This window comes from Vulpes lagopus, chromosome 10 (assembly GCF_018345385.1).
Source record: "Vulpes lagopus strain Blue_001 chromosome 10, ASM1834538v1, whole genome shotgun sequence".
Taxonomy (NCBI): Eukaryota; Metazoa; Chordata; class Mammalia; order Carnivora; family Canidae; genus Vulpes; species Vulpes lagopus.
The window spans coordinates 103,375,822-103,396,401 of NC_054833.1; the positions used below are offsets into that span (position 1 = coordinate 103,375,822).

The following is a 20,580-nucleotide window of genomic DNA, read 5'->3' on the forward strand; positions in this document are numbered from 1 at the left end:
AAGCAGGCTCCATGCAGGGAGCCCGATGTGGGGCTCAATCCCGGGAATCCAGGATTGCGCCCTGTCCCAAAGTCAGGCGCTAAACTGCTGAGCCACCCAGGCATCCCATCTTTTCACTTTCTTGATGATGTCCTTTAACACATAAAGGCGAAGTATTTTTTTAAAGAATTATATTGAAAAAAAAATTTTTTTAAAGATTTATTTATTCATGATAGAGAGAGAAAGAGAGAGGCAGAGACACAGGCAGAGGGAGAAGCAGGCTGCATGCCGGGCTCCCGATGCAGGACTCGATCTCAGGACTCCAGGATCGCGCCCTAGACCAAAGGCAGGTGCCAAACGGCTGAGCCACCCAGGGATCCCCTGAAAATTTTTTTTTAAAGATTTTTATTTATATGAGAGAGAGAGAATGAGCAGGAGGAGAGAGGAGAGAAGCGGACTCCTCACTGAGCAGGAAGTCTTAATGCACACTTGATTGATCTCAGGACCTTTATAGATTGTGACCTGAGCTGAATGCACATGCATAACCAAGTGAGCTATGCAGGTTCCCCTAAAGAATTATATTTTTTAAAGTCCATCTGAAAACTGCCTGAAGTCCTGTTGGGTATCACCTGCGGCATAAGTTCTGCTTGGACAAACACTGGCTAGTCTCATATTTTCTCAGGAGTAATACAACATGGGAGTATCTGTGCTCCCTCTTGTGTTGTGTGTCTCCCTGAGAGCAGGTGTTCTCTATCCTTAGAATTTGCCTGTTGTGGTGGTAGGGTGCCTTTATAAAACAGATTAGTGTGTGGGTTAGACCAAGAAGAATCAAAACTGAAGCATCAGTGGTTTTCATTTTGGTTTTATGTGATACTTATTTTTTTCTTGCAGAATGACAACTTTTGATGCCTAAACACTTAGTTTCATTATTCAGATGTTTGTAAAATACTTGATTTATTGTTTTTCTCCAAATAGAGGAATATGCTAATTACTTGGAGAATATTTTGGATATCCCTGGAAGTCAGAATACTGTTAACCATAGTGTATCAGGAAATAGTGTTTTTAATATTATACTCTTTGTTATGATTCTAAATTGGCTGTTTTTTCTTTGAACACTTTGAAATGGTTTTCTTCTGCCTTCCATTGTTTTTTTTAAAGTCACTGTCAGATTGTATGCAATCTGGAGATAATATTTAAACTAGAAATAAAAATCCCTTGTTAGAGATCAAGTGACTGTGTGTGTGTGTAAAGATTTATTCATTCTGGGACTCCTGGGTGGCTCAGCAGTTGAGCATCTGCCTTTGGCTCAGGGCATGATCCCAGTCCGGGGATCAAGTCTCACATCTGGCTCCTTGTGTGGAGTCTGCTTCTCTCTGTGTGTGTCTCTCATGAATAAATAAATAAAATCTTTTTTTGAAAAAAAAAGAAAAAGATTTATTCTTTCTAGAGAGGGAAAGAGAACGCACATTCATGCGCTAGCAGAGGGAGAGGGAGAGAAATCCCCAAGCAGACGTCCTGCTGAGCATGGAGTATACAGAGCCCATTGCAGGGCTTCATCCCAGGAACCCGAGATCATGACCAGAGCCAGAATTAAGAGTTGGATGCTCGATAGACTGAGCCACCCAGGTGCCCCAAGTGACTATATTTTTAAGAGTACTTAGGTTCTGCTTATTTTGGACATAGTTTGGCTTAGGCACATCTCTTGGTCTCATTTGACAAAGGTTGTAGGTCCCCTACTCACCATCTCTTTTTGTATGGTTGCCGTTTTCCTGTTTTAGGTGATTTTTGTTCAGGAGAGCACCCACTTTATTTTAGGAAACACAGCACAAATACTACATGTTGAGGCAGTTTCAGTAATTTAGAATGAATTTGGAATTGATGTTCTTTTTTTCAGAGTTTGTCAGTAATAAGAGGAAATTTTAACTCTTTACTGTCGTGTTATCACTGGAGTGACAAAAAAAATTTCACTAGTGAAAACCAGAATTGAAAAAAAAAAAGGAAAAGGAAAAGAAAACCAGAATTGCTGTTGCTGAAGTAGAAGGCCCTTCTAGGATTTCCTTGTTTCCTGTGCAGAATCTTCTAGGTTAGAAGGCTGGTATTTGATGTTAATTTATGCTAACATGAGAGCTTTAGAGATTGATGCATTTGTGTGACTGGTTTTATACTTTTACCTGAGTTTCTAGACCCTGAGTGATCTATTAATTCCCTGCCTTTTTCACAATAGGATTTTAGCGTTGGAGAAGCTAGGTGCTGTCTTCAATCAAGTAGCCTTTCCACTGCAGTACACACCCAGGAAATTTGTCATTCACCCTGAGAGCAACAACCTTATCATAATTGAGACAGACCACAATGCCTATACTGAAGCGACAAAGGCTCAGAGGAAGCAGCAGATGGCAGAGGTAATGTAATGAGACTGACCTTCAAGGTTCAGCTAAAAAGCATTCATGTGAAATTTTGTTGAAAAGTTTAAACTCGTGTAATTGTTGATTATATTCTCTGTTAGATTAAAAAAGACCCAGGCTGGGATGCCTGGGTGACTCAGAGGTTGAGCGTTTTGCCTTTGCTCAGAGTGTGATCTCGGGGTCTGGTGATCGAGTCCCACATCAGGCTCCCTGTGAGGAACCTGTTTCTGTCTCTGCCTTCTCTCTCTCTCTCTCTCTCTCTCTCTCTCTCTCTCTCTCTCATGAATAAATAAAATGTTAAAAAAAAAAAAAGACCCAGGCTTTTGTCAGGTCCTTTAAGCAGACCCCTTTGCCTGAATCCTTGTTTTTAGAGATTATGTTGTGACTCAGGACTAATACACTGACCTGGTTTATTCAGTATTCAGCTTTCCTTTTGAAACAGAGTTCTTCAGTCCTTGAGCTTCCCAAACAGTTTATGTATGTGTTTCCTGGATTCAGGCCCAAAGGAGACAGATTTCATTTTCTCCGTAACACTAGTTCTTTCCAGAAATCATCTCCTAGCAAAAAAACAAATAGCTCCAACCATGTAAAGCTGTGTCTGGCCTGGAGAGATGAGACAAGGATTTGTAGCAAGGGAAATCAGATGGGATAGGTAGAAAAATGGTGTTTTCATTTTATGTATCTCAGACCACTTTTCAGGTATTTGCCGTAGTTGATGTTAGGGTTTTTTTGGGTGTTAAAAAATGAAGTACCTGGTTTCCCCTTTCGTGGTTTTCCCTCTTCCCCTTATCTGTATACCTCTCCCTTTAATCTTTACTTTATAGGAGATTTGTTTTTGGCCTACAGACTTGGCTACTTACATGGTATGAATTCCCCCTGGAGGTGTTGTATACTTGTCCACTTCTCACCCACTACCGACCTCTGAATATACCGACTCTTCCTTTTTTTTTTTTTTTTTTTAAGGTTTTATTTATTTATTCGTGAGAGATACAGAGAGAGAGGCAGAGATATAGGCAGAGGGAGATGCAGGCTCCTCTCAGGGAGCCTGATGCAGGACTTGAATCTTGGACCCCGGGATCACATCCTGAGCCCAAGGCAGACCCTCAGCCGCTGAGCCACCCAAGTGTCCCATCTTCCCTGTTTTGTGTGTTTGTTTTGTGTTTTTGTGATTGATTGGTTGATTGATTGATTTTAGGAAATGGTAGAAGCAGCGGGAGAAGATGAGCGGGAGCTTGCTGCTGAAATGGCAGCAGCGTTCCTCAATGAAAACCTCCCTGAGTCCATTTTTGGAGCTCCTAAGGCTGGCAATGGGCAGTGGGCTTCTGTGATCCGAGTGATGAATCCTATTCAAGGGAACACGCTGGACCTTGTCCAGCTAGAACAGAATGAGGCTGCTTTTAGGTAAGGAGCACAGGATGTCCAAGGTTTTGGGAGCTGGAATGAGAATACTTTATATTATAACTAATGCCTGACTCCTGCTTCTTTCTCTTTTTGCAGTGTGGCTGTGTGTAGGTTCTCTAACACTGGTGATGATTGGTATGTCTTGGTGGGCGTGGCCAAAGACCTGATCCTCAACCCCAGGTCTGTGGCAGGGGGCTTTGTCTATACCTACAAGCTCGTGAACAATGGGGAAAAACTGGAGTTTTTGCACAAGGTAGGAACCAGCCAGTGGTACTCCTGTGTCTCTGGTCCAACTGAACTCTCCCCCTTTTGCTTAAGTTGTGGGTCAGGTCTTTTGGTGACCATTTTGGGAGCCAGCTCATTGATTATGTTCCGTCTCTTGGTGGGACACAGGAAACGCTCTGGCTTTCATGCTCCAGTGAAGCTCCACTGCCTGGAGTTCCACAGGAAGCCTGTGTTCTAACCATCCACAATGATGACTTAGATACACACCGAATTGGCCCCTTGTTTATTGCTTTTACTAAGCAGACAGCAATTTGTGACCAAAATCTAGTAGATCTAAATAATTAATAATCTCTGGAGAAATGCCTTTAATGGATAGTTTCCCTTTGGAAAAATAAAGTTCTGGGGATGATGGTGGTGGTTGCACAACACTGAAAATGTTTGATGTTATTAAATTGTATACTTAAAATTGGAAAATGGAAAATTTTATGTGTATTTTATCACAGTTTTAAAAATAAGGGAAAAAATTTCCTGTTCTTCCACATGGACAACAAATGCATGTAGTTCCTCTAGCCCTTTGAAGCACAGGGGAGTGTCCCCTAGAAACTAACTACTTGTGGACTTTTTTTGTGTTAAACTCATTGTATCTCCCTTAAAACTAAGAACTCACTTGTCACTCCTTTCCCATCCCTCCACAACCAGCAGTCACTTTTTTGATATTGAGGCTTCACTGTTAGTGGCACCAGTTGAATTAACACAGGCTCTAAGACCACATTCATTAGGCTCCTTTGACTTGTGGCATTGATCATTTGCTGAGTGATTTGCAGTGTGTGGGACCTGTTTATGCAACCACCCCATTTCCTAGAGACTGTTGTATGTGTGGTTTATTTCTCTGATGAGCCAAAGGTGATCATTCACTGTCTCTTGTAAAAACATTTTTGGTTGAGAGGGTGGGGCTAGCTATGGCTGGTGTCCTAATAGCTACATTACCTGCTTTTTTTTTCTCACAGACTCCAGTGGAAGAGGTCCCTGCTGCCATTGCCCCATTCCAAGGGAGAGTATTGATTGGTGTGGGGAAGCTTCTGCGAGTTTATGACCTGGGGAAGAAGAAATTACTCCGAAAATGTGAGAACAAGGTAAATATGCTGGTTACAGGACTTCAGATCTAGCTAGGGAGACAGGAGGAAACATTGACAGAACTGTGGACAGTAACTTAAAATCATGTGTCTTTAGTAGGATCTTGTATTTTCCCAATTCCAGCCTTATTAGGCCTTTTAGACTTGAGAAGGATAGAAATTAGGTGGGTTTCTTGATTTCTTCATACTAAGAACTGGATTTCTGTCCTGCTTGCTTCTATAGGGTATTTGAGAATTGAACATATCCTTCCACTATAGTAAAACCAGTTCTTTTTCTATCTTTTAAGAGTTTATTGCTGACTGCCATTCTGTAGGCCCTATGTATATATTGCAGTCGGGGGAGCTGGACTTTCTGTGGGTTCTGTGAATCTCAAGGTTACACCCATTGCTGTCCTTGTTTTTCCCAGCATATTGCCAATTACATCTCTGGGATCCAGACTATTGGGCACAGGGTAATTGTGTCTGATGTCCAAGAAAGTTTCATCTGGGTTCGATATAAGCGTAATGAGAACCAGCTCATCATTTTTGCCGATGATACTTACCCACGATGGGTCACTACAGCTAGCCTCCTGGACTATGACACTGTGGCTGGGGCAGACAAGTTTGGCAACATTTGTGTGGTGAGTTGATGTTTACATGGGTTACATTGATGTCTAAGAAAGGTCTCTTTCAGTGGTAAAGCCAAGGACCCAGGGCTATGATCTCTAATATGGAAAGTAAAAATAGGTATATTTAATTCTATGAAGACTAGCTCTAAAAAGAAAACTGTGTTCTTGAAGCCTTATCAATATTTTATTTATTTTTATTTTTTAAAGGTTTTATTTATTTATATTTTTCTTACAGTAATCTACACCCAGCGTGGGGCTCGAACTCACAATCCTGAGATTAAGAGTCGCATTCTCTACTGACTGAGCCAACCTGGCGCCCCATTCTTAACCAATCTTTTAGAACTCCCTGTCCCCCATCCCTCCACCACCTATTGGTCCATCTTCCTCTGCCTTATGGAATATAATTTAATAGGATGTTTCGTTTGAGCTAATGAGTAATATTTATTTTTACTTGGCCAACATTTTGGCTTCTCTTTCTGAGCCCAGTTTGACTTAACCTTATTTATATGTTCTATAGTCTTTGTTTTGTTCTTGCTCATGGGTTGATTTTCTTGATTTGTCACTCAGACACCAGGTTGCAGGAGATAGGCTCAGGCCTCTGCCAAAGGTGATGATGTTCCAGGCTTGCTTTCAAGGATATGGGGCAAATATGTTACTTGGTGATCTAGGTGTGTAGGTGCAGGACCCAGCCCTGTGACTTGTGTCATTTCCTTGTAGGTGAGGCTCCCACCTAACACCAATGACGAAGTGGATGAGGATCCCACAGGAAACAAAGCCCTGTGGGACCGGGGCTTGCTCAATGGGGCCTCTCAGAAGGTAAGATTGCAGAAGGATCCTGAAGGAGAGGTACCAGCCTGCAGGGTATATTTCCCATGACCCACATTGAGGGAACATTTTTTAGCTGCCTGCAGTGCACTGGGTACTCTCCTCTGTGTGGAAATCCTTTCAGTCATCAATCCTGTGACGCATATTTGCTGGGCTTGATGTAAAATGACCAAGTCACCATTCAATTTTTGTGACTGCAGAAATAGAATTTTTCCAGACATCTTAGTAGTGACTAGAGCATAGTGAGTTCCTTGGAAAAAATTTTGCGCAGAGTCATTCTGATATTAGCCAGTTCTTCTCTCAGGGTTTGTTCTGGGCTCTTTTCTCCGGTAGGCATATGCTTCTAGAGCATCTCTGGATTTTTAAAAGCTGATCCATTTTAGAGAGCAAGTCTAATAATGATTGCTGCTTTTTAATAATTATCTGTGGATTTTTTTTTTGTAAACTTGGTAATTTAACAAAATTTTTTCCATTGTAATTGTTCATCAGAAATGATCTAACTTTAGCTATGTGAGGACATTAATCTCAGATGTTAAGAACATTCTAAAATATTTTTATTTTTTTATAAAGGTAATTTTTTTTTTAAAGATTTTACTTATTTATTCATGAGAGAGAGAGAGAGAGAGAGAGAGGCAGAGAGAGAAGCAGGCTCCATGCAGGAAGCCCGATGTTGGACTCAATCCTGGGACCCCAGGATCATGCCCTGAGCCAAAGGCAGACACTCAACTGCTGAGCCCCCAGGTGTCCCGATGTAAAGTATTTTTAAATGTTAGTAATGTTTGGATTTGAGGCACTGCTTGCTCTTGGAAATCTAGAATGGGAGTTTACTAGTCTGTTTTTTACTTACAGGCAGAGGTGATCATGAACTACCATGTGGGTGAGACAGTGCTGTCATTACAGAAGACCACACTGATCCCCGGAGGCTCTGAATCACTTGTCTATACCACCTTGTCAGGAGGAATTGGCATCCTTGTCCCGTTCACATCCCATGAGGTGAAATCTCCCATACTCTTTGATCTTTGCCTTTTTACAAGGTTGATTCTTGGTGCTAAATCAGTCTAAGAGGGCAAATCTTTTGTCCCTACCTGCAACTAGTCATGTTCTGGAAATTTTATAAGGTGACAGAAGTGCCTACAAGATAAGAATCCTGATTCCCCCTGCTGGAAAGCCATTTGTTTTTATACTGTATCCGGGTTTGGTTCAGTTCTTTTTTAAAGATTTATTTATTTTTAGAGAGGGAGCAAGTGGGAGGAAGGAGAGGTGCAGAGCAAGAGAGGGAGAGAGAATCCTCAAGCTGAGTCTCCACTGAGCATGGAGCCCGCCTATGTGGGGCTCAATCCTAGGACCCTGAGATCATGACCTGAGCCGAAGGTCAAGAGTTGGATGCTTGATAGACTGAGCCACCGAGGCACCCTGGGTTTGGTTTAGTTCTGTTATGGTACAGGTTTTGTCACCCCTACAGATTAGAAATGATGGGTGATGTAGACTGTATTTACTGCCTCCTTGAATTGACTCTAGGACTGACTGACTAAATTAGGTTTCTGTCGTTTCAGCTTAGGAAGCTGGGATCAGGAATCTGACTTCACAAATCAGTCTATATGTATAGTGTTCTCTTGTGTTCTTCAAATATAGGTGGGGTTTCTTTCAGGCTTTAGGTATCTTGTAGGAGGAAAACCTGTAGTTGTCAGAGGAGCAATTTGATAGTTAACATCTGTTTGGATGGTTATTTAAAAAAAAAAAGAATGGTTTGTCTGTTTGTTGTGCTTCTGAAAACCATAGACTAGTAGTCACTTTCTTCTTTTAGTGACAGATTCATTATTTTTTCCACCAGGACCATGACTTCTTCCAGCATGTGGAAATGCACCTACGGTCTGAGCATCCCCCTCTCTGTGGGCGAGACCACCTCAGCTTTCGTTCCTATTACTTCCCTGTTAAGGTAAGTCTTTGTTGGAAATCTGGGCTGAAAAGGGAGACCCTTGGTCCAGATAATTAGTCTTTTCTGTGTACCTCCCTCCCTTAAAAATCAGAAACAGTTGGGGCAGCCCCCGTCGCTCAGCGGTTTAGCGCCGCCTTCAGCCCAGGGTGTGATCCTGGAGACCCGGGATTGAGTCCTGGAGACCCTGCGTGGAGCCTGCTTCTCCCTCTGCCTGTGTCTCTTGTGAATAAATAAATAAATAAATCTTAAAAAAAAATAAAATCAGAAACAGTCCTGAACAAAGGAGCATCAAAGGAGTGGATTGATGGAGGCAGTAATGTGGGAGTGGAATGGCTAATGATATTTAGGGACCTCTTCCCCCAGGGCAGACCACAAGCCAGAGAAAAGCCTTCACCCAGTTTTGCTATTCCGAACACAGGATACTAAGGATGAACTTAGTGTTCCTGGTTTTAAGACCGTGGTTCACAAATCTGAGAGAATAAAAGCTTTCTTTACAGGTGCTTTAGCATATGCCATTTTCTTTGAGAATCTGACCTCTTTCTTCTTCACTTTTCTATGTCTTTAGAATGTGATAGATGGAGACCTCTGTGAGCAGTTCAACTCCATGGAGCCCAACAAACAGAAGAACGTCTCTGAAGAACTGGACCGAACTCCACCTGAAGTGTCCAAGAAGCTTGAGGACATCCGGACCCGCTATGCCTTCTGAGCCCTACCTTTTCCTGTGGGGCTTGTGTCAGAGACTTTGTTTTGTTTCCCTCACCATCTGGCTCTGAACCAATGGCAGAGGAAGGGTGGCTGGATAATTAAGACTTTGTAATATTAACGCTAGTTAGTCTTTCCTATCCACTCTTTCCCTGGAGTGACTGGTTCCCCCTAAAACTGGCACTGAAATTTGCGCTGCTTCTTTCTGCCTAGTGCATAGTACAATTCTCCCAGGTTTTGGTGTGTAATAAGATGTTCCCTCAGCCCCACTGCCTTCCCTGCATTGATATTTCTGGCTCTCTTGTCTACTTTTGTATACACCCTTAGTTTTTAACTGGCTTTCCTGTAAATATAGTTTTGTACAATGTTATCTTTGTGGGAGGGAGGGCGGGAGGGAGTTAAGCTGAGGTGGGGACCAGGTGGAATATAGTGTAACTCCTGAGTTCTGCCACTCTGCACTCTAACCCGAAATACAAATCTAGTTTTTAAGGTGGTTTGTGTCCATGTGTCTTTTCTGGGGGCAAGAATTTAGGTGGGAGATTTGAGCCTGAGTTGGAGCAGAAAGAATGGAGTATTCTTTTTTCCAGCTACTTGCTTGTACTTCTGGCACCCTGTGGCCTCCCACTCCCAGCTCTGTGGTGCTGGTTTGGCTTCCTCTAGTTCTTTTTGCTATGCAGATGCAACATGGGCTCTGTAATAACCATGTGGTGTGAGCCATGCCTCTTCGCATTGGATATTGAGGGTGGTGGCTGATTTCTTCTCCCCTGTTTTAGCTTTCTTCTACTTTGAGGTCTTGGTATGCATTCCAGCTAGGTGGTCTCTTAACAGATGCTCCCTTTACTTCTACAGCTCCTGAAGTGATCGTTTGCCATATGACTCCTAGGAAAGACCAGTAAGTACAGAAGAACCCAGATACTAACCTGCCCTTGGGAACAGTCAGTATATGTGGTCCCTGTTTAAAGGCTCATGGGTAACCAACCATTGGGGGTGGGAGAAGGGGAGTTCTGTCTGCAGTGGACATCTTAGACAAGCTCTGGAGGGCCTTGGAGTCTGAGGAGGTAGCACTATTAACCTGTCAGCTGCAAGTGTCCTGATGTCAGATGTTCTGGCCCACACCTGAAAAGGCAGCCTTAATCTTCCAGGCAGTCCCCCAGCTTCTTTGAACCTGGAGAGACCTTAGTTCACTGCTGTGAGCTCAGTCTTTCACAAAGTAAAATATTCCTGTGCGTAGGCTCAGCCACTTCCACAAACAGATTCTCTGTGGCTAGTACTGGTTTGGAATCAGGAATGGAGATGATTAGACAACAGCGTTTGGCCCTGGGCAGCCTATTCCAGGGTTGAGAGGGTCACTGATGCTGCCCCTGAAGCTGTGGATGTCTTTAATCTTGATTAGGTTTTAGAGCCGGCAGTAGAAATCCAGATTTTGCCAGGAGTTGAATCCCTAGGTAACATTCTTTCTCAGTTATCTCACTGGTTCATTTAGCAGATAACACTTTTGAATTGTTTTCATGGCCTAATTTCAGGGGTCTCATTTTTTTCTGTGGCCCCTACCTAAACCCATTTCGTTTAGTCTGTTAGATTGTATGATGTTAACATGTAGTAGTCTGGGAGACTTGGTGTTGATGTTTGAGTAGCAGTCCCTTAGTCCCAGTTTTTTCCTGAAGTACTTCTTCCTGTTGTCATTGGGGGTTAATGTAAGAAAGGAAAACTTGGTCTCTGTATAGAATTAGGAATTGTCTTTTTTTGGATGGTATAAACAAGTTTATTAACAAAATCACAGCCAAGGGAAAGAGGACACTGCATGCCATGCAAGGTGATGTGGGGATTGTACTTAACTCAGTAAATAGCTGGGGGCTTTGAGAGGGAGACAGGTTTTATAATACCAAGAAGGTGGGGTGCCTCCTTTCGGGGGGAAGATATGATTGTGATTGTCATGTTTAAATAAATCCATAGACCAGCATGCAATGAAACCTGCTGCCTAGAGGGGAGCAGGAACTGTCTAGTCCTTTGATAATGAGGGTTGTTTAGCTTAGGGAACCTTACTCGTTTTTTTTTTTTTTTTTTTAATATTTTATTTACTTTTTCATGAGAGACCTAGAGAGGCAGAGACACAGGCAGAGAGAGAAGCAGGCTCTGTGCAGGGAGCCCGATGTGGGACTCAATTCTGGGACTCCAGGATCACATCCTGGGCCAAAGGCAGGCGTCAAACCGCTAAGCCACCCAGGGATCCCCCCGAGAACCTTATTCATAAGAGCAGAGTTGGGAGGGAAGCTTGCAATTAGGCCATTTGAAGCCTTTTTGGTTTTACAGCATTTAATATTAAATCTTAATTTTAGATCTTTTACCACAGCTGGGAAATGTTTTGTTACCTGATTATTGCCCCACTGGAGAGCTACAGGTAGGCCAGGGCAAAGGCTTCAATATTATGAGATTCTCTTTCCCATTCCTCTATTATCCAAAGCCCAGGGAAAATGATGACAAACTCAGTGGAATTGTCACTGAAATGTGTGTTGGGTATTGTAAAAGGTTAACTGGTAGGTGACAGCAGATCATGAGCTAATAATATTCTGAGTATTATACTAATAAAAAGCAAGTAAGAAATTCACAGGGCCTGCTCAGTTGAACTTGATAGCCTAGTAAGGAGAAAAGGCTTTCACATGTGAAATAGTCAAAATGTGTTTATAGTAGAAAGCTAGGATCAGGCAACATCTGGTTTGGCCAGATAATAGCTGAGTTAATTTGGACAAACCATTTAAAATTTATGGGCCTTGGTTCCCAGGTTTGTAAGTTTAGTAAAGGGAGAGATGTCATATAAGCTGCAAGCAAGTCCCTTAATGTGTTGCTTGGTTCCTAAAGAGTCCCAATATTTATCAAAAAAGAGTGACCCTGTATCTTCTGTTTGTATGTTTTATTTTTTTCTTAAGTTTCCCTAATCATGAAAATCATCCCTTAAGCCACTCAATATAGATTCCTGGGCATTTTCCCCAAAAGATTCTGAAACACTAAGTCTGGAATGGGAACCTATAAACAAGGCTAGACATGAAGTCACAAGCCTGAGTTCAGTCAAGTCTTTGCCTTGCCTCTATGAGTAGATGTGTGACATTGTCCAGGCAGGTTGGCATCTCACCTGTAACATGGAGATAAAACAGAATTGTGAGTTTAAAATGAGAGCATTTATCCAAAATGCCTAGCACGTTGTAAGTGCTTATTAAGCCAAACCTGAGCTCTTAATATACTTGGGACTTAGGTCAGGAAGCCAGTGAAGTCTTGGATTTTCCTTTAGAAGTCACTGAAGAACCATAGACTGAGTCTCCTTCCCTCCACACCTTGTACACGTTACAGTGTTTTCTTTCTCCCTTAGATGGTAGATGGTTTGCTTTTGATGTATATTGACTTTCTCACATTCTCTTTTGGTGTAGCCAAATGGGTGCTGGATGAGAAGAGTTTTGAGGGATACACAGATAACATTTCAACTCCATAACTGAGGGGCCTTCGCTAGATTTGAGTTCTCTACCAGGATCTTAACACATGGAAAGATTTTCTTTTCTTCTTTATCCCCTCAGCTTTGAAATATAATTGACATACATCTCTGTATAAGATTACTTTTTTTTAAAAGATTTTATTTATTTATTTATTTATTTTAATTAATTAATTAATTTATTTATGATAGTCAGAGAAAGAGAGGCAGAGACACAGGCAGAGGGAGAAGCAGGCTCCATGCACCGGGAGCCCGATGTGGGATTCAATCCTGGGTCTCCAGGATCGCGCACTGGGCCAAAGGCAGGCGCCAAACCGCTGCACCACCCAGGGATCCCCCGCTGCGCCACCCAGGGATCCCAAGATTTTATTTATTTAATCATGAGAGGCACACACAGAAAGAGGCAGAGACCTAGGCAGAGGGAGAAGTAGGCTCCATGCAGGGAGCCCGATATGGGGCTTGATCCTGAGACTCCAGGATCACTGTATAAGTTTAAAGGGTACACAGCATAATGGTTTGACTTACATATATATATATGTTTTTTTTAAATTTTTTACTTATTTATGATAGTCACACAGAGAGAGAGAGAGAGGCAGAGACACAGGCAGAGGGAGAAGCAGGCTCCATGCACCAGTAGCCTGACGTGGGATTCGATCCCGGGTCTCCAGGATCGCGCCCTGGGCCAAAGGCAGGCGCTAAACCGCTGCGCCACCCAGGGATCCCTGACTTACATATATTTTCAAGTGATTTTTTTTTTTTTTCATTTTTTATTTATTTATGATAGTCACAGAGAGAGAGAGAGAGAGAGGCAGAGACACAGGCGGAGGGAGAAGCAGGCTCCATGCACCGGGAGCCCGACGTGGGACTCAATCCCGGGTCTCCAGGATCGCGCCCTGGGCCAAAGGCAGGCGCCAAACCGCTGCGCCACTCAGGGATCCCTTTTCAAGTGATTATATTCACTATCTCTGATAAAAGGATATTAGTTTTTTTCTTCTTTTGAGCACTTAAGATCTACTCTTAACTTTCATATATATCACATAGCCGTGCTAACTATAATCATGTTACCCCTCGAATATTTATGACTGAAAAAAAAAATTTTTTTTTTAATGACTGGGAATTTTTACCTTCTGACCGACCACATTACTCTAGCATCGCTGCACCCTCCATTCCCAACTGTCAATTTCATCTCTTTTTAGGAGTTTGGTGTTTTTTTAGATTGTACATATAAGTGAGGTCATATAGTGTTCTTCTGTTTGACTTATTTCACTTAGCATAATGCTCTTAGGGTCCATCAGTGTCACAAAAGGCAAGATTTCCTTGTGATTTTTTTAAATGACCAAATAATACTCCATTGCATGTATGCATATATGTATGCATATACCAAAATTTCTTTTTATTAATTTTTTTAAAAGATTTTATTTATTCATGAGAGACACAAAGAGAGGCAGAGACACAGGCAGAGGGAGAAACAGGCTGCATGCAGGGAACCCGATGTGGGACTGGATCCTGAAAGTATCTGAATGGTATCATCCAACATGGTACCAGAATCATGCCCTGAGCTAAAGGCATACGCTCAACCACCGAGCCACCCAGGTGTCCCCAATTTTTTTTTTCCAGTTTAGTTAACATCAGTGTTATATCGTGTTTCAGTGTTTGAGGTGTATAATTATATAGTGATTCCACAGTTCTGTACATTAGTCAGTGCTCATCATACTAAGTGTACTTATAATTCCTATCACCTTTTTCCCCTATTCCCTTCACCCACCTCCCCTCTGGTAACTGTCTTTGTTTCTGTAGTTAGGGTCTGTTTTTTGGTTTGTCTCTCTTTCTTCTCTTTCCTCATTTTGTTTCTTAAATTCCATATATAAGTGAGATCATATGGTATTTGTTTTTATCTCACTGAATTTCACTTAGCATTATACTCTCTAGCGGCATCCCTGTCATTGGAAATGGCAAAATTGCATTCTTTTTTATGGCTGAATATTTCTTTGTGAGGGTACACACACACACATACACACACATCTTTACTCATCTATTGATGGGCACCTTGGTTGCTTCATAATTTGGCTATTGCAAATAATGTTGCTATAAACAGAAGTGCATGTATCCCTTTGAATTAGTGTTTTTGTATTTTTGGGGTGAAAACCTGGTAGTGATTACTGGATAGTAGGGTAGTTATATTTTTAACTTTTTGAGGAAACTTCATATTGTTTCCACAGTGGCTGTACCAGTTTGCATTCTCACTAGCTGTAGGAGGGTTCCTTTTTCTCCACATCCTCACCAGCACTTGTTTCTTGCTTTTGATTTTAGCCGTTCTGACAGGTGTGAGGTGATACCTCATTGTCGTTTGATTTGCATTTCTCTGTTAATAAGTGATGTTAATCATCTTTTCATGTGTCTGTTGGCCATCTTTGGAGAAATGTCTGTTTTTGCCTTCTCATTTTTAAGTTGGATTATTTGTTGTTTTGGGTGTTGAGTTGTATGGGTTATCTTGGATGCTGATCTTTTATCTAATATGGTATTTGCAAATATCTTCTCCCATTCAGTAGGCTGCCTTTTAGTTATGTTGATTGTTTCCTTTTTTGTGCAGAAGCATTTTATTTTGATGTAGTCCCAATAGTTTATTTTTGCTTTAATTTCCCTTGCCTCAGGAGACATATCTAGAAAAACGTTGGCATGGCCAATGTCAGAGACATAACTGCCTGTGCTCTCTCTCAGGATTGTTATAGTTTCAGGTCTCACATTTAGGTCTTTAATTCATTTTGAGTTTATTTTTGTATATGGTGCAAAAAAAAAATGGTCTTAGTTTCATTCTTTTGCATGTAGCTTTCCGGTTTTCCCAGCACTGTTTGTTGAGATACCACAAGTTCTTTATTCATTTGTCTGTGGTTGTTGTTTCCATGTCTTGGCTATTATTAATAATGCTGCTGTGAACATGGGGATGCACATACCTTTTTCATTTCTTTTGGATATATTCCCAGAAGTGGTATTGGTTAGGTCATAGGATAGATCTGTTTTTAATTTTTTGAGGATTCTGCATACTGTTTTCTGTAGTGGTTGTACCTATTTACATTCCCACCAACAGTACACAAGGGTTCCCTTTTCCCCACATCCTCTCCAGCATTTCTTATCTTGTGTTTTTAATGGCCATTCTAACAGGCTTGAGATGACATCTCATGGTGGTTTTGATGTGCATTTCCTAATGACTGATGATGCTGAGCATCTTTTCATGTGTTTCTTGGCCATCTATTTACAATATATCTATATTAGAAAAATGTCTATTAACTTCCTTTGCCCATGTTTTTATTGAAGTATAATTAGCATACAGTGTTACTAGTGTCAGGTGTGCAACATAATGACTCAGAAATTCTATACATTACTCAGTGCTCATCAAGATAAGTATAATCTAGAGGTTCCTGGGTGGCTCAGTTGAATAAGCAGCCAACTCTTGGTTTTGGCTCAGGTCATGATCCCAGGGGTTGTGAGATCAAGTGCCATGGGCTTGAGATTCTCTCACTCTCCCCCTCTGCCCATGCACATGTTCTTTTTGTCTCAAATAAATAAAATCTTAAAAAAAAAAAAAGTTTTCTTGATCCTCTTTATTTATTTATTTTTTAAAGATTTATTTTTATTTATGATAGAGAGAGGGAGGCAGAGACCCACAGGCAGAGGGAGAAACAGGCTCCATGCTGGGAGCCCAACGTGGGACTCGATCCCGGGACTCCAGGATCGCGCCCTGGGCCAAAGGCAGGCGCCAAACCACTGAGCCACCCAGGGATCCCCTTGATCCTCTTTATTTTGCCCTTCTCTCCACCCCCTCCTTCCTGGCAACCACCAGTTTGTTCTCTGTATTTAAGAGTCTTTTTGTCTCTTTTTTCCTTTGTTCATTTGTTTCTTAAATTCTACATATGAGTGAAATCATATGGTATTTGTCTTTCTTTGACTTATTTTACTTAGCATTATACTCTCCAGGTCCATCCATGTTGTTGCAAATGGCAAGATTTCATTCTTGTGTATGATTGATAGAATAATATTTCATAGTACATATATACCACATCTTTATCCATTCATCTATTGATGGATACATGGGCTGCTTCTATATCTTGGTTACTATAAATAATAACTGCAGTAAACCTAGGAGTGCATGTATCTTTTTTCGTTAGTGTTCCCTTTTTCCCATTTTTTTAATGAGATTATTTACTATTGAGTAGTAGGAGGTCTTTATATATTTTGGATGCTTTATATATTTTGGATGTTAACTCCTTATCTAGGTACTTGGTTTGCAAATAATTTTTCCCATCCTGTTGGTTGTCTTCTCACTTTGTTGATTTTTCTTTTTGTGCAGCTTTTTAGCTTGATAGAGTCTCACTTGTTTTTCATTTTGTTGTTTGTGCTTTATTTTTATTTTTTTTAAAGATTTTAAAAAAAATTTTTTATTTACTTATGATAGGCACACAGTGAGAGAGAGAGAGAGGCAGAGACACAGGCAGAGGGAGAAGCAGGCTCCATGCACCGGGAGCCCGACGTGGGACTCGATCCCGGGTCTCCAGGATCGCGCCCCGGGCCAAAGGCAGGCGCTAAACCGCTGCGCCACCCAGGGATCCCTGTTTGTGCTTTAGATGTCGTATACAGGGATTGTCACCATTGAGCTTCCTTCACTTTTTTTTTTTTTTAATATTTATTTACTCATGAGAGACACACACACACAGAGAGGGAGAGAAGCAGAGACACAGGCGGAGGGAGAAGCAGGCTCCATGCAGGGAGCCCGATGTGGGACTCGATCCCGGGTCTCCAGGATCACACCCTGGGCCCAAGCGTCAAACTGCTGAGCCACCCAGGGACCCGCTTCCTTCACTTTTCTGTCCATAAATTTGCTTCTTGTCTGCAAGTAGAATTTCTGGAGCACAGGCACAAGGAATTAGGCTTGAATATGTAGAGCTCAGGAATTTTGTCTAGTTCATAGCTGTTGCCCCAGAACATACAAAATGTGTTTAATAAAACTTGATGAGGGGCTTGGGGAGCCCTACCTTGTCATGTACCATCAATAAAGTATACTGTACCCAGCCCCCAGCCCAAAAAAAAAACTTGATGATAGGATGAGGATAAGTTATAAAACCCATCTATATAGGTGTTAAGGGGGACTAATCAATTCCTTTGGTTTAACTGAGCAGCCAGGTGAATGGGAACTCTGTGTAGCCTTATAAAACACATCAGAGCCTACCTATCATGGAACTCAGGAGGGATAATGCCTGAGTCATTTGCCCTTAGTTATTACTAAGATTGCTCCCATCTTATTGCTCTGTTAAGTTTCTGTAACTTGGGTCTAAGAAAGGACTGAAAAGTTTTCAGCTGCCTCATCTTTCCCTGACCTCATGGTTAGAGGTTCTGCGGATGTCATTTCCTTTGGAAGATCTCTTGCCAAGAATAGCATTCCTTGGGGGGAGGGGGCTCAAGTTGGACTATGGATGGAATGTTAGTTTTTTTTTTAACGTGTTGCTAGCAAGACTGCTGTGGCTGGGAAAGGCTCTTGGAGTTCACTTCTCTCACGGGGAGAGTATTGGTCTTCAGAATGTGTGCTGCTCCTGTGATGTAGCCTCTTTTGAGTTTCTCATTAGCCAGGAATGTTGGGAACATTCTTCAGATAAGATCAACCTGGCTTCCAGTTTTTTATTTTCTGACTTCCAGTTTTTTTAAAAAAATTGTAAATTCTATTTCTATTCAAAATAGAAATGACATGTGTTTGTCTAAGTCATCTACTTGCTCACTTGCATATGGAATATTGTATTTGAATATTTTGTTTATCATACCTTTAAAATACATTGAAGGGCTAAATCAAGACCTCAGAAGAACCATCTCTGCTACTGAAATCAATCAGATTGTCCAAAAAAAAAAACAGTGTGGGGGCCAGATAGCTTACTCTTGAGTACGTGGTAGGGCTTCAGTGAACACCTGTGGTCAGTGACTGATGTATATCTGAGGATCTGATAGCCCAATGTGTGGGGCTTTGTGAAGATGAGCTAACTGAAATCAGCAGAGACAAACTACACAGGAATCTGAAGAGTCCCCTACACCAGTCTGCACCAGCATAGCCAATTGCTTGTAAAGAAGCTTGAAAGCCAATGTCAGAAGACATGACCAATCCACTAGAAGATGCTGCTAAATTTGTTTATTCCTCCAGTATTTACCAGCACCTACTACGTACCACATCCTTGCAGGTCTGCTCTGTACCCAGAAGTTGAAGGAGAGTTAATATTTTATAACCTAGTAGTTTTGGTAAGTCTGCTAAGAGAGCCTGGCAAGTTTCTGAAGAGCCTGTCTCATGTCTCTGGCGGTCTCAGATAAAACAGCCACAGCCTTGCAACTTCTGGGAAATGTCAGAAGATCCCAAGTCGAAAAAATGGGGAGGTGGAGGGTGGGCAGCCAAAGGTTTTCAGTACAGAAATGCAAGGAAACCTGTGCAGTGGTTTTTAGCTCCAGCTAGATATTAGGATCATTTGTCAGATTGCTGGATTTTGTCCCTAGATTACTCAAATTTCTGCTGGTGTCTGAGCATCTGTATATTTCACAGTCTAGTGGTCATCAGACTTGGAAATCGTTAAGTTGGGTGGGGAATGAGGGAGCAGTGTTTCTTACTCAAAATGTAGCCAAATAAATAAATAGACCACAGTTGTAAATTCCAGTTTGGGGACAAAAGGTTGGGAGATTCAGATAGCTCAAAGCCTGTCCATACCATCCAAGCCCACCTTTACCCCTCAAATCCAGAAACCAATACCCAGTGGGTTTTGTTGAAATCCCAGAGGCAAACCCATCTCAGTTCCCTACCTGTACCTTCTAGAGCCTTCACATTTTCAATTCACAGGACTACCCAGCAGAACTTGTTGCCTTGTCTGACAAAAAACAAAAGTCTCGGAATGAGTGTTGACTTTGAATTAGTTCATTTGGAAAGAGTTTTCACACATTTAATAATTTGGGGCCATGAATAGATGTGTATAGGCTAGTGACATGATGGTCAAAAGAAGCATCAACATTTACTGTGAGTTATTAGGATTTAGTGTTAAGGCAGTCTGGGCAACCTTTTCCCTTTATGGAGCTGTTGCTGCAGCTGGATAAAGGCCACCTAACCACGGAAAGCTGTCAGAATTAAAATCCTATCTGCCAAATGCCGAGGGGAGTGAAGGCCGTAGAAAGAACCTTGGACACCGAGACCAATGACCTGGGTTCACTGGTCTCTCTGAGCATGGTCTCAGTTTCCTGTCTGTAAAGGAGAATAAAGCCAGCCTTCAGGGGGTCATGGTAACAGCAAAGTGGTTTTGCTGAGCTTCCAGAGCATTTGAGGAGGCATGGCCACTAAAGTTGGGTCTGGAACCCTGGGATGTCTAGAGCCATCCCCCATCTTGAACTGCAAGATGTACGATACTTTGAAAAGAAGGGACATTTCAAGCCAAGAGGCCTTAGAGAGCGCGGTGGAGTTTATTCAGACTTCTGTGAGGCTCAAGTGAGATCCTGTGGCTGTGCCCTCATCATCACTCTCTCCTGCCGTCCCAGCAGGCCACGATAGTATGAATCAATTTGGCAGAGCTTTGCCAAGGCCTCATGGAGGGTGTGGCCAGGATAGCCACAGCCTTGGGGATGAGTGTGGGGAATTAGCCAAGTACATTTCTAGTGTGGGCCTTGTCCTGCTGGAAGTTCAGGGCCAAACCGGGAATCCAGTTTTGTCGACCCAATTCAGAAATCATTTCTTGAACTATTTTGCCAGGCATTGACATTCTGAATAAGACATGCTAACATGTATGCTAGCATCTTTCAAGGTAGGTGCTATGGAATCCTAGATGTTAATAAGAGGCCTCTTAATAAGAATTCTGTGCTCCCATTCAAAGAAAGTACAAATTAT

The 20,580-nt window shown here is 41.9% G+C and overlaps 1 protein-coding gene across 2 annotated transcripts in view; it reads left to right on the plus strand.

Annotated features, from left to right (window-relative positions):
- The window catches only part of SF3B3 (splicing factor 3b subunit 3), a 52,688-nt gene extending 42,984 nt beyond the window's left edge, over window positions 1-9,704 (plus strand). For both annotated transcript variants that reach the window (XM_041771826.1, XM_041771827.1), the window contains exons 18-26: window positions 2,204-2,378; window positions 3,577-3,782; window positions 3,879-4,035; window positions 5,015-5,140; window positions 5,548-5,760; window positions 6,466-6,564; window positions 7,423-7,566; window positions 8,405-8,509; window positions 9,075-9,704. In XM_041771826.1, coding sequence (XP_041627760.1) covers window positions 2,204-2,378; window positions 3,577-3,782; window positions 3,879-4,035; window positions 5,015-5,140; window positions 5,548-5,760; window positions 6,466-6,564; window positions 7,423-7,566; window positions 8,405-8,509; window positions 9,075-9,215 — 1,366 coding nt within the window. In that variant the 3' untranslated portion in view covers window positions 9,216-9,704. The remainder of the gene's footprint in view (window positions 1-2,203; window positions 2,379-3,576; window positions 3,783-3,878; window positions 4,036-5,014; window positions 5,141-5,547; window positions 5,761-6,465; window positions 6,565-7,422; window positions 7,567-8,404; window positions 8,510-9,074) is intronic.
- Window positions 9,705-20,580: the final 10,876 nt, after the last annotated feature.